The sequence below is a fragment of the Aquarana catesbeiana genome, linkage group LG01 (genome assembly GCF_042186555.1).
Source record: "Aquarana catesbeiana isolate 2022-GZ linkage group LG01, ASM4218655v1, whole genome shotgun sequence".
NCBI classification, from domain to species: Eukaryota; Metazoa; Chordata; class Amphibia; order Anura; family Ranidae; genus Aquarana; species Aquarana catesbeiana.
The window spans coordinates 6502732-6516541 of NC_133324.1; the positions used below are offsets into that span (position 1 = coordinate 6502732).

Genomic DNA, 13810 nt, shown 5'->3' on the forward strand with positions numbered 1-13810 from the left:
TCAGCGAGAGTCTTGATAAGTGACGTTCTCCTGTAACACCTGTTTCTTCCTATCTTTTCCTCCAGCCCTCCAGATATCCGGATTTGGCAAAGGTTTCCTGATAAGGAGGGCTAAAATTGTCCTAATAACAAGCCTTGAGCTCTCCCCTGATTGGCTGACTGAGCGTATATAAGCTGAACAGACCTTACAATCGTCCTCATATCCAAGAAAAGCAGAAGATGGCAACACTGTGGGTCCTCCTGTCCTGCCTGGTCCTGCTCAACGGAGCCTATGGTGAGTATACATACATGTTTGTAGTACATTGTAATATACTGTGTATATATAAATAAATATATATATATATATATATATATTTTTTTTTTACACATACTATACCAATGAAATATTCTAGACATACACTCATAGAGCATATATAACGTAGTACATTGATCTAATTGTATGGAAGACTTTTGGCAATCTCCATTTTATTGATCACATCCACTATGGATAAGACAATGAAACAAACTACTGAACAATATATGGTTGGGATAGCCTGGCTCTGATTATTTTATTATTTTTTTAATGGAAAAAAAAGTAAAAAATCCGCCTTATTATCGATCATATGTGAACAAAGTGCAAAGACGATAACTGAGACTTAAAGACCAAACAGACGTTGTGTTGTATTATATGGTGGTGTGTAACAATGTATTACTGGCAGTTATAATAAGAATGTGTATTTCTCAGGTTGCGGTGTTCCCGCCATCAGGCCCCTTATCTCCGGCTACGCCAGGGTTGTGAACGGTGAAAACGCCGTCTCTGGTTCTTGGCCATGGCAGGTGTCTCTTCAGGTACGATCGTTTCTTCACCACATTTTTATCTTGTTCTTTAAATTGTACCATTTCTGGGTTTAATGTTATTTCTAGGGTAAGCTCAGAATGCCACCCATTGTGTAAAAACACATGCCCCTCCACCATCCCTCAGATCTAGGACTTCCTATGGACAAAAAATTAATTTTCACTGACTGAATGTTTTCATTATCAATTGTAAATGGAAAGATTTAACGTAACGCAGCCCTTTTAGAAAAGCAAAGTGGAAGAAGGCAGACGTAGGTGACAACCCCTTTGGAAAAGCAAAGAGTAGGTGAGAAGATGTGTCTCACTGAAGAACATCAAGGAGCAGAAGATGGCACTTAGAAGCACCTAGTAGCTGATCAGTAGGTGACTGGAGAAGGTACCTGTAGATGCCAGTCAAAAATCAGGGGGGGGGGGGGGTATGTGAAGTGGCTTCCCCCCCTTTCTATCCCCAAGGGCAGAACCTCTCTAAAATGGACCAATATTCCAATAAAAGAAACGTCTACAGTCTTGCTGGCATGGATAAATAATAACAATAGGAGGGCTGAAGGTGCTGCTTTAGGTTTCTTCCAGAGTTAGCAGCATGTCTGACTGCCTAGACAATTATTCATGTGATCTGAAGCTGAAGGGAATGTCAGAGTCCAGAATGGATGGTCCTCTTCTCCAGGAGAACCCCAATGAGAAGGATTGAAGGGAAAATGGACCAGTATTTTTTCCAGGAAAGATAAATACTTAGACTCTTCTATTACACATGATTGACCTCTTCTAGGAAGACTGTTATAAGCTGATATGAGGTCACATTCAGGAGCATCTAAAAAAATGCATTTAATGATGAATTAATAAATACAGCACTGCATTAATTAGAGTATTTTATATCTTCCTGGAGGTCAGCTTTAAATACTATGTGGTAATATTATATATCTGCCTGTCATCTTACATCTGGCTTTGTCCTTTAATGAATATTGGGAGTTTTAGGCAACTTTGTAAAGCTTCCTGGCACTAAGCTTAGATGGTCCGTCTCTGTGACCATAGCTACAAAATGTTCAATTTTCCAATGTGGGGGTAAGAATCTTCATGGGGTACTGTAGGTGAAATGTTCTGTAAATAAAGTAATGGCCTTATGACTCTTCTTCTATAGGATAGCACTGGATTCCACTACTGTGGCGGCTCCATCATCAACAGTCTCTGGGTTGTCACCGCTGCCCACTGCGGAGTCACGTGAGTCTTAAATGATAATATTTTACTGCAAAGTCTTTATTCACTGTAATGCTTTACTGGTAATCTGTCCGTTCAGAGCCTCTGGTTTATAGACTGGATACATCCTAAATGTAGAACCATTTATCCAACTGTCCATCCAGAGCCTCTGGTTTATAGACTGGGTACATCCTAAATATAGAACCATTTATCCAACTGTCCATCCAGAGCTTCTGGTTTACAGACCGGAAAATTTATAAATCATTTACAACTAACTGTTACTCTCTTTATTTCCAGATGTGGAAGGTAGGATTTGTAGAAAGTAGAGCGATGTATATAGCAAGGGTAACATAGTCTTGTACCCTTTACTAAATTACTGTGAAGAATTGACCTTTCACTGCCAGATATGTAAAATTTCCCCATGTATGGAGAGAATAAGGTTGAGATTGAAAACCATCGTCATCATGGCACCCAACCATTTACCAATGACCTGCCATGTTTGTCTTTCATCCAGAACTTCCCACCGTGTGGTCCTGGGTGAATTCGACCAGTCCTCCAATGCTGAGCCCATCCAGGTCAAGTCCATCGGCAGAGTAAGTTTTTTTATTAGTGAATCATTAGTAAGATCTCATCTGGGATACGCAGTTCGGGTTTGGGGCACCAGTTCTCAAAAAGGATATCGGGGAACTGGAGAAAATGCAGAGAAGGGCAACCAAACTGATAAGAGGCATGGAGGAGCTCAGCTATGAGGAAAGATTAGAGGAACTGAATCTATTCACTCCTGAGAAGAAGAGATTAAGGGGGATGTGATCACCATGTATAAAGACATAAGGGGGGATATGATCACCATGTATAAAGATATAAGGGGGGATATGCTCAACATGTATAAAATACATTGGGGGGGGGGGATATGATCACCATGTACCATGATTACCAAAATCCATGTACTGTATGTATATAGGTACAATGAGCACCACCTAAATCATATAGCAGCTGATGTTTAGAAATACATACAGGAATTCAGTACCCAGAATAGAGTAATGGAAAGGATAGCTGAACCAGACCCTGGTCAAAAAAGAGAGAGGAGGAGGAGGTGGAAGAACCCAACGTTTCGGGGGGGGTGTAAGCACCCCTTTCCTCAAAAAAGTAAGAGGTTATTAAGCAAGGAGGTTCTTACACCCCTGAAATGTTGAATTCTCCCCCCTCTCTCTTCTCCCCAGGGTCTGGCTCAAACTACATACTGATAAGTTCAGTAGTAGTAGACCCTGATGTATTCAAATCTATGAAAACATGAATCCTTATTGTAACTTTTTTCAGTTCTTCAGACACCCCCAGTACAGCACCCAGACCAAGGTCAATGACATCGCCCTGATCAAGCTTTCCAGTCCTGCCACCCTCGATGTCCGCGTGTCTCCCGTGTGTCTTGCTGCTTCCTCTCAAGTCTTCAATGGAGGAGAAAGATGCGTCACCACCGGATGGGGATACACCAATGCCGCCAGTAAGAAGATTAGGTGTTCTTCAAACATACAAAGTATTAATCAGTTAAAGCCTTGGGCATATAAAGTATGTTCTAAAAATCATCATGTAGGATTGTAGGGCATACCTCATCTGCTTTGGACCTCCTCTCCTGTTGTGGTCATCCTGAAGCTCTAGTTGGTGAGACTGAACAATTATTTTGGAATCAGGGTCATTCTTTGTGCACCGGGTAGCTGAGGCAGTAGTTCCTATGTAAGTGATGCCTGCAAATTGTTACAAGCATCAAAGACGAAATATTAGGGCTCATGCACACTGCAGCTCAAAGAAGCGGCTCCTATGGGCTTTTGAGCTTTTTTGAGCTCTCATTATTTTTCTGCCTGGAAACTCCCATCCTTGTTAGCCAATGTGCCTATGCACACTATAGCTTTTTCAGAAGTTTTACAGGCATAGGCTTCTTAAAGGCAGAAACAAAAAAACCCACCAAACATTTTTGACAGGAGCTTTCGAGCAGAAAAGACATCTACGTGCCCAAAAATGCACGAAAATGCATGAAAAAGAGCAAAAGAGCATGAAAAAGCTCAAAGAAGCTCAAAAACACACAAACAAATAGGAAAAATGAGCTGAGGGGAGGGTTTGTGCAGTGCATTTGCTCAGAGCAGCCCGGATCCTCCACTTCTTGGGTCCCTCACAGGTGTTCTTGGCCCCTCCCTCCTGCCGAGTGCCCCCCACAGCAAGCAGCTTGCAATGGGGGCACCCGAGCCGAGCCATTGCTCTTTGTGTCCATTCATACAAAGAACCGCAGTTTGACCCTGCCCCATCTCTCTACTCGTTGGCTCACTGACCTTGATTGACAGCAGTGGGAGCCAATGGGCATCAGGGATGGTACATCTTCAACCAAAGGGGAGATATATCTACTCTTACCGGAACAGGTGGACTCGAATGTCAGCGACAACGAGTCATTTAGGCAAGGGTGCCAAGATAGGCAGATCGACAGAACTCCAAGAAACCCAGTACCTCCAAACACGACTCCAAGGGTTGTGCAGGTGACCACCAGACCGAAACTCAGATGTAGGGAACACCAAGGCTGGAATTCAGGCATTGAAGGCTGGACTGGATGGCAAGAAAACTCTCGTCCGGAAGGTTTTGAAAAGAAAAAATGCCTCCATATAGTGTAGGTCAAAAAAGTGGGTTTTTTATTATAAAAACCAAACATACATCGGTAAGAATAAAAACTGTGATCACAGAGTAAAAAAGAAGGGCAATGTGGGAAGCAGAAAGCCAAGTCCGATGCGTTTCGTCCCAAAGGACTTCAACTGGGGCATAGAATGCATTAAGTTAAAAAAAAACCTTCTGACTTTAGAGCCACTTTAATTGATAAAGGAGAGGGGAGAGAAGCACCAAGCGCTTAATGGATGCAATACAGTTTTAATTATCAAAAACTGAGAGCCCAGTGAAGGCTCTATGCAGTGCCGCATGGATCTCCCAGGCCTTCTTTGAACATAGCAGCCTCACATCCCCCTGTGAATACATTCACCTGTTTCACACACTTCCACTCAACTTGTTTTTACCCAACATCCTGGACATTTATATGGGCAGTACATCATAACATTTTATGGACAATACTCTTTTTTTTTTAAATTGTTGTATTTTAGGCATTCACAGGGAAGGGCGGAACTGAGAACATTGTTTGTCTTTCGTCTCCACTTTAAATCACTCCTTTTTTTTTCATTAAAGTGAATTTTTAGGCAAAACATTTTTTGTTGTTTTCCTCTTTACTTCCTGTTACCTCTTACTGAAGAGTCATTTGTAAAGTAAGGACGATCCCTTCTTAGATAGTTGTGACATGTGTTCCTCTTAAACAATTCTGCTCTCTTCATGTTCCAGTAACAAACTTAACATTTTGGATTTCCCATCACTACCTGTCCCAATGGCCACCAAGACCAAAACAGACAAATAATCTCCCCAGAGAACACACAGACAGCAATTGCCTTGACTTTAGTAACATTTTAATTGACTCCTTTTTTTCATTAATGTGTATTCTTAACCAAAAGATTGTTTGTGGCTTTCCCCTTTACTTCCTGTTACCTCTTATTAAAGAATGATTTGTAAAATAAGAACAATCCCTTCCTGTTCCAGTGACAACCTTAACATTTTGGATTGCCCATCGCTATCTGTCCCAATGTCCACCAAGACCAAAAGAGATGATAAATTCCCCTCAAGAGAAAACACAGACAGCAATTGCCTTGGTGGCCCCCTGTACTGGTGGGCTGATGGCAAAAGTTATTTTTCCTTTTATTAAAGTGGCTCTTCATTGACATTGGATGGTCACTCGGTGGTACAACTCATTATCATACATTTTCAATTATTTTCCCAGGTTTCCTTTTCAGTCACTGAGGCCTAGTTATGAAGACTGATATAATAATAATAATAACCTTTCCTTTGGCCTCTATTCCACTTTTTACCTCTCCAGATCATTAAAGTTTGACTTAGAAAGCTCCAATGAACTGTTGGCATTAAGGAACTCCGCTAAAAGTATTGTATTATGCTAGGATTTTTTGGTAGAATTAATTTTTATTTGAAATTTTTGGAAAATTAACAGAGAAATTACTAAGAGAAGTGTCATAAGTTGGAAAAACCATCAGACATTTCCAAGAGAAATGGAGCAAAATATCAGTTTTAATCAGGTATTGGCAGGAATCGCAATGAAATGGCCATAATATGGTCTTCTTTGGTTGACTGTCAGTCTGGTATGGACAGGCAAGATAATGATATGGCCATAATATGGTCTTCTTTGGTTGGCTGTCAGTCTGGAATGTACAGGCATGAGAATATAATGGCCATAATATGGTCTTCTTTGGTTGGTTGTCAGTCTGGTATGGACAGGCATGATAATATAATGGCCATAATATGATCTTCTTTGGTTGGCTGTCGGTCTGGTATGAACAACAATCACAACGAAAAGACCATAATATGGTCTTCTACAGAGGGCTGTAGATAGAGATGTCTAGAGTTTAAATATGTTAGTTGCTGTTCATCCTTTATGTTAATCCATCTTCTTACTTTCTCCCTTAGCACAAGCCAAGCCAGCTAAACTCCAGCAGGTGTCTCTTCCTCTTCTGGCCAACGCTGACTGCCAGAGATACTTTTCAACCAAAATCCAGGCCTCCATGATCTGCGCTGGTGCCTCCGGTGCCTCCTCCTGCATGGTACGATGATCTACAGACTTTCTATTGACCAGTGTTAGCTCTCTGTAGTTGTCTCATTGAACAGAACAATAGCGTAGGGGTCCAAACTATTTCAAAGTGGGTCGCTTTATATGAGGCAGAACAGTCTGTGTAGCCTAACAATCGTACATAGATTATTATACATATAGAGTATCCCACAAAAGTGAGTACACCCCTCACATTTTTGTAAATATTTTATTCTATCTTTTCATGTGAAGAAATGACTCTTTGCTACAATGTAAAGTAGTGAGTGTACAGCTTGTATAACAGTGTAAATTTGCTGTCCCCTCAAAATAACTCAACACACAGCCATTAATGCCTAAACTGCTGGCAACAAAGGTGAGTACACCCCTAAGTGAAAATGTCCAAATTGGGCCCAAAGTGTCAATATTTTGTGTGGCCACCATTATTTTCCAGCACTGCTTTAACCCTCTTGGGCATGGAGGTCACCAGAGCTTCACAGGTTGCCACTGGAGTCCTCTTCCACTCCTCCATGATGACATCACGGAGCTGGTGGATGTTAGAGACCTTGCGCTCCTCCACCTTCCGTTTGAGGATGCCCCACAAATGTTCAATAGGGTTTAGGTCTGGAGACATGCTTGGCCAGTCCATCACATTTACCCACAGCTTCTTTAGCAAGGCAGTGGTCATCTTGGAGGTGTGTTTGGGGTGGTTAACGGCCCAGTCTCTGAAGGGAGGGGATCATGCTCTGCTTCAGTATATCACAGTACATGTTGGCATTCATGGTTCCCTCAATGATCTGTAGCTCCCCGGTGCCGGCAGCACTCATGCAGCCCCAGACCATGACACTCCCACCACCATGCTTGACTGTAGGCAAGACACACTTGTCTTTGTATATTTATTAAATTAATGAGTGAATACTGAATGATTTGCTCCACCATTAATGGTCCTGTGTTCTGTTTCATATAGTAAATTATCTTCTGCACATCACTGTTGTTGAAAATAACTGGTGAGGAGTTCTTTTGGACCCATTAATAGTTCATATATGTGTTTCATGATTTGTTCCAGAGTTCAAGTTCTCTTCTGAGACCCGTTGAGTTTCTTTTGTCAAAGAATACTTTATATAGATTGGCACCAAGCTTGGCCTTGTGGTTGAGCGGTGCCATCATGGTGTAGAGGACCTTACGTGGACCATAAAAAGTCCAAAAATTGGAAATTATGTCATCCATCCAGGCCATCTTACAGTGTGTATGCAACAATTGTATTAGTCTATATAGAGATAAAAAGGATCATAAGCCTTGTCAAAATTCTACTGCTATCCACTGGCTCCCTTCATAAAATCTCCCCCTCGCTTTCTGCCAGAACCAATAAAATATTTCACAAATTACGGCTTTTCTTTCAAATGTATGTTAACATCAAAAGAATAACATTGGGACTACATCGCTCTGGGTCTCATGATCCAAAAACTGGTTCGATTTCTTTATATACTGAATAGAATCCACACTCATCTAGAAGTTATGTCCTATTGTAAGTAGATAATAACATGTCATGGCTCCATAGTTTTGGCTACATTAACCCCATTGACACCCAGCCGTGCATCCCTTGAACTGGGCATTTATGCCTTCGGAGACAGGAAGGAATTACTAACCACTTGACCAATGTGATTGGCTGTCACAATAGTCACCTGATCATGAGCCAGTCTCAGGAGCTCCCGATCATAACTAGAGAAGAGGAGCTTTCTGTGAAAGCCCAGTCAATGTGTAAGCACACAGCAAGTGTACTTTCAGAACAGAAACTTTAGACATCCATGGATGCATACACTCTTTGCCGTAGCGCATAAGTGTTGTGTTGTTGGCAAGTGATTACTTGAGAACTCTTCTGTAATTCTTCATTTTGCTTCTTTTCAGGGTGACTCTGGTGGACCCCTTGTGTGCCAGAGGAATGGAGCCTGGACCCTGGCCGGTGTTGTCTCCTTTGGCAGCTCTTCCTGCTCTCCATCTTCTCCTGGAGTCTACGCCCGCGTCACCGCCCTCAGATCCTGGGTGGACCAGACTGTTGCTGCTAACTAAATACCATCCAATGTCCTTCTGATACTCAATAAAGTAACTTTTGCATCCTAATATGACTTGGGATTTTCTTGAGATTCATTCACAAAATAAACAACAAAACATTGACATCTATTGACTGGAATGGTACCAGCTGATTGGAGAAAAGCCAATGTAGCACCAATATTTAAAAAGGGCCCAAAAAACATCCCTGGGAATTACAGACCAGTCAGCCTAACATCAATAGTATGTAAACTCTTGGAGGGGATGATAAGGGACTATATACAAGATTTTAGTAATAAGAATGATATCATTAGCAGTAATCAGCATGGATTCATGAAGAATCGTTCTTGCCAAACCAATCTATTAACCTTCTATGAGGAGGTGAGTTGCCATCTAGATAAAGGAAGGCCCGTAGACGTGGTGTATCTGGATTTTGCAAAAGCATTTGACACAGTTCCCCATAAACGTTTACTGTACAAGATAAGGTCCGTTGGCATGGACCATAGGGTGAGTACATGGATTGAAAACTGGCTACAAGGGCGTGTTCAGAGGGTGGTGATAAATGGGGAGTACTCAGAATGGTCAGGGGTGGGTAGTGGGGTTCCCCAGGGTTCTGTGCTGGGACCAATCCTATTTAATTTGTTCATAAACGACCTGGAGGATGGGATAAACAGTTCCATCTCTGTATTTGCAGACGATACTAAGCTAAGCAGGGCAATAACTTCTCCGCAGGATGTGGAAATCTTGCAAAAAGACCTGAACAAATTAATGGGGTGGGCGACTACATGGCAAATGAGGTTCAATGTAGAAAAATGTAAAATAATGCATTTGGGTGGCAAAAATATGAATGCAATCTATACACTGGGGGGAGAACCTCTGGGGGAATCTAGGATGGAAAAGGACTTGGGGGTCCTAGTGGATGATAGGCTCAGCAATGGCATGCAATGCCAAGCTGCTGCTAATAAAGCAAACAGAATATTGGCATGCATTAAAAGGGGGATCAACTGCAGAGATAAAACGATAATTCTCCCGCTCTACAAGACTCTGGTCCGGCTGCACCTGGAGTATGCTGTCCAGTTCTGGGCACCAGTCCTCAGGAGGGATGTACTGGAAATGGAGCGAGTACAAAGAAGGGCAACAAAGCTAATAAAGGGTCTGGAGGATCTTAGTTATGAGGAAAGGTTGCGAGCACTGAACTTATTCTCTCTGGAGAAGAGACGCTTGAGAGGTGATATGATTTCAATGTATAAATACCGGACTGGTGACCCCACAATATATAAATACCGGACTGGTGACCCCACAATATATAAATACCGGACTGGTGACCCCACAATATATAAATACCGGACTGGTGACCCCACAATATACAAATACCGGACTGGTCACCCCACAATATATAAATACCGGACTGGTCACCCCACAATATATAAATACCGGACTGGTCACCCCACAATATATAAATACCGGACTGGTCACCCCACAATATATAAATACCGGACTGGTGACCCCACAATAGGGATAAAACTTTTTCGCAGAAGAGAGTTTAATAAGACTCGTGGCCACTCATTACAATTAGAAGAAAAGAGGTTTAACCTTAAACTACGTAGAGGGTTCTTTACTGTAAGAGCGGCAAGGATGTGGAATTCCCTTCCACAGGCGGTGGTCTCAGCGGGGAGCATTGATAGCTTCAAGAAACTATTAGATAATCACCTGAATGACCGCAATATACAGGGATATGTAATGTAATACTGACACATAATCACACACATAGGTTGGACTTGATGGACTTGTGTCTTTTTTTCAACCTCACCTACTATGTAACTATGTAACTATGTAACATATTAAACAAATTATATAAATGAAATGATTAAAACGTATAAAATCTTTACATTTCTTAAGGTGGTGACAGTTTGTGATTCTGTTCCATTCACAGTTTATCTCTCCCCAACTTCCACATTTTACTCCTGCACAGTGGTGGCTGGTGCTCCAAATTTTTGGAGGGGCGCAAACAAACTGAAAAACACTGAACCCCCCCTATCAATTGCAGCCTCACTGTGCCCATCAAATGCAGCCACTTGTTCCCATCATATGCAGCCACTTGTGCCCATCAAATGCAGCCATTGTGCCCATCAAACGCAACCACTTGTTCCCATCATATGCAGCCACTTGTGCCCATCAAATTCAGCCATTGTGCCCATCAAATGCAGCCATTGTGCCCATCAAATGCAGCCACTTGTGCCCATCATATGCAGCCACTCGTGCCCATCAAATGCAGCCACTTGTGCCCATCATATGCAGCCACTTGTGCCCATCAAATGCAGGCACTTGTGCCCATCATATGCAGCCACTTGTGCCCATCAAATGCAGCCACTTGTACCCATCATATGCAGCCACTTGTGCCCATCAAACACAGCCATTGTGCCCATCAAATGCAGCCACTGTGCCCATCATATGCAGCCACTTGCCCATCAAATGAAGCCACTTGTGCCCATTAAACGCAGCCATTGTGCCCATCAAATTCAGCCACTTGTGACAATCATATACAGCCACCTGTGCCCACCAAATGCAGCCACCTGTGCCCATCAAATGCCGCCACTTGTGCCAATCAAATGCAGCCACCTGTGCACATCAAATGCAGCTACTTTTGTCCATCAAATGCAGCCACTTGTGCCCATCAAATGCAGCCACTTGTGCCCATCAAATTCAGCCACTGTGCCCACCGACCCCCTCCACTTGTGGGGTTTGCAACTCTGGCTGTAACCCCCCCCACCCCCCCCACACATGGATCATGGCTCAGGCACCCCCGTCAGCAGATTGCGGTTCTGGCACCTGAGGGGGTGCCAGAGCTGTGATCCACGCATGCAGTGGGGTGGAGGGGATGCACCTCTCAGAGCGGCGGTGACCTCCGCTCCAGCACGAGTCTCCTCGCTCCTCTTCCTAAGCACGATGCATCCAATAGGGTGGCCTGGCGCTTTGGCGAATCAGGAAGCAGGTCTGATGTCCTGCCTCCTGATTGGCGGGGAGGAAGGTTAGTGTGAAAATAGCAAAACTTAATTTGCTATTGTCAGACAATTGGGGCAGAGAGTGCGCTCTGATCCCACCCTATTTTGAAGCCTATTAGAGCCTCGGGCTCTAATCAGGTGCCTCAAAATGTACCACCCCCGCCCACCCCCAATCCATGCGTCTGGCGTCCTGATAGGGGCCGGGCGCATGGATGGGGGGGCGGCGCCCGTTTGCCCACAGTGCACGGGCCGCCACTGCTCCTGCACCCCCAGCTACATCTCAGACCACCCCCATAACTCTCTTACCTCTGCACTAATCTCCCCCTCCGCAGCTCCCACTTTGCACAACATATCGTACAACTGCAGTAACAGACATCAAAATTCTCAACAGATTTTCTTCAACATCTCGGGGTTGGCCTGAATTTCAGTGATGAGCAGAACACCAGCTTCACTTTTAATGGCAACACACAGTTCCTTCTTATGTTCCTTTTCCTAGCTTGTGATATAATCAGCTTTGCTCTATTATGTGTGTACAGGTTCTGGAAGCTTCCATTGCCCAGTCAAGAATGTTTGTATTTAGCTTGGTGTCCAGGGGAAATTGTAAAAACAATTTTTACGCTGTGTCCACATGAACCTTACTTTGTATTCTGCAGATCTAGACTAGACCACCATGACAGCAATATTCAAACAGTAGGGCCCAGTGTCACAAAGGTCTAATTATACTTTAAGGTCCTCCTCACTTCTGTTCAATGCCTTGCAGTGTGTTATCACCCACTCATTAACCTTCATTATTTTACATGTCAATGTGCAATCAGGCTGCCCAGTCATTTTTACAGATCTTCCAACACACCACAACACACATAGCTTTATATAGGAACCTTTTTTCATCACAGCATAACACAAATCTTCAAATTTGTCCTTCGTTGTTAAAAAATGAAGGCCGTTCCTTTGGAAAAATTTAAATCCAGTTACTGTCGGTTTCATAAATTCTGACCTTTGTAATGAGGTCTTTAAAGATTTGTTGCAAAGATGTTTGCTGTTTCCATCATCTGTGTCCAAACCAAAGGTGCCAATATACAATTTCCTGGTGAAAAAGTAACTTGCCAGTGAAGCCCTGAAATCTTGGAAGGAGAGACCGGCTGAGATGAAGCAGAAATACATCTGGACTCTGGAGCCTCAGAGAACTTACCATTGAGGTAAAGACACTGGTACTCTGCAGTGAGATCCTCCCAGTGTTGCCTTACCTCGCCCAGGTCTGGCCCTCGTGAAGTCAACACCTGCAAGGCCATAACCAGATCAGTGTTTTACTCCACCTGGGACTCCAAAATGGTCAGAGTAAAGTAGGCAGTTATGTTCAAGAAGCCCTTCAAAGGCGGTAACAGCGCGTCCGACATTGATACTCACCTGAGGGTGTTCTTCACTTGCAACTGCATGGAACTTTGATTGATCGAACAGTGGACTCTGGTGGAAGCTCCATGTCCCGCTTATCCTCTGGCCTCTTTGGAGGTCCCTTGGATGGGACAAATGGGACAGCTCCATCCCCTACAACTGGGCACTCCTTGAAGCAAATGTTAGCAGGAATAAGCCTGACCTGTAGAAGCCAATGACTCTCTACAAGATGATCAATGACGAGGACACAGTGGAGTCTGTTCATGGCCTACCTCTAGCCACTTGCAAGGTGGTCTGGAGAAATGCTTCTTCAAAGAGACTCAACAACAGGCACAAAGATCTGTCATGGACAGCGATCCAAGTGGGGTTGTCACTACAGACTTTTATGCATGCCAGATAAAGACATTACCCCTTTGTATCATCCACAAAGAACCTACACTGCATGTTTTCTGGGGGTGATCATTTGTCCTGGACCTGATAAGGACCCAGGAACCAGAGCTCAAAATTTTTGTACTACAGACAACCATCGTGGTGCTGAATGGACTATTCTGTAGGATATTTAACCACTTAAGGACCGAGCCTCGTTTTGAGATTTTGGTGTTTACAAGTTTAAAACAGTTTTTTTTGCTAGAAAATTACTTAGAACCTCCAAACATTATATATTGATTTTTACCTATTTATACCTA

The 13810-nt window shown here is 43.2% G+C and overlaps 1 protein-coding gene across 1 annotated transcript; it reads left to right on the forward strand.

Moving 5' to 3' along the window:
* The first annotated feature begins 218 nt into the window (after positions 1–218).
* LOC141129974 (chymotrypsinogen A-like) lies at positions 219–8754 on the forward strand. The gene is made up of 7 exons (XM_073617983.1): positions 219–273; positions 724–827; positions 1969–2048; positions 2539–2617; positions 3342–3522; positions 6573–6706; positions 8593–8754. Exons 1-7 carry the CDS (start codon positions 219–221, stop codon positions 8752–8754), a joined length of 795 nt encoding a protein of 264 aa, XP_073474084.1.
* Positions 8755–13810: the final 5056 nt, after the last annotated feature.

Excerpts from the sequence above, each read along its gene's own strand:
- LOC141129974 (XM_073617983.1), top strand. The coding sequence starts at position 219 with ATGGCAACACTGTGGGTCCTCCTGTCCTGCCTGGTCCTGCTCAACGGA. Across the intron at positions 828-1,968 it reads CATGGCAGGTGTCTCTTCAG|GATAGCACTGGATTCCACTA; the intron begins GTACGATCGTTT and ends CTTCTTCTATAG. Across the intron at positions 3,523-6,572 it reads GGGATACACCAATGCCGCCA|CACAAGCCAAGCCAGCTAAA; the intron begins GTAAGAAGATTA and ends TTTCTCCCTTAG.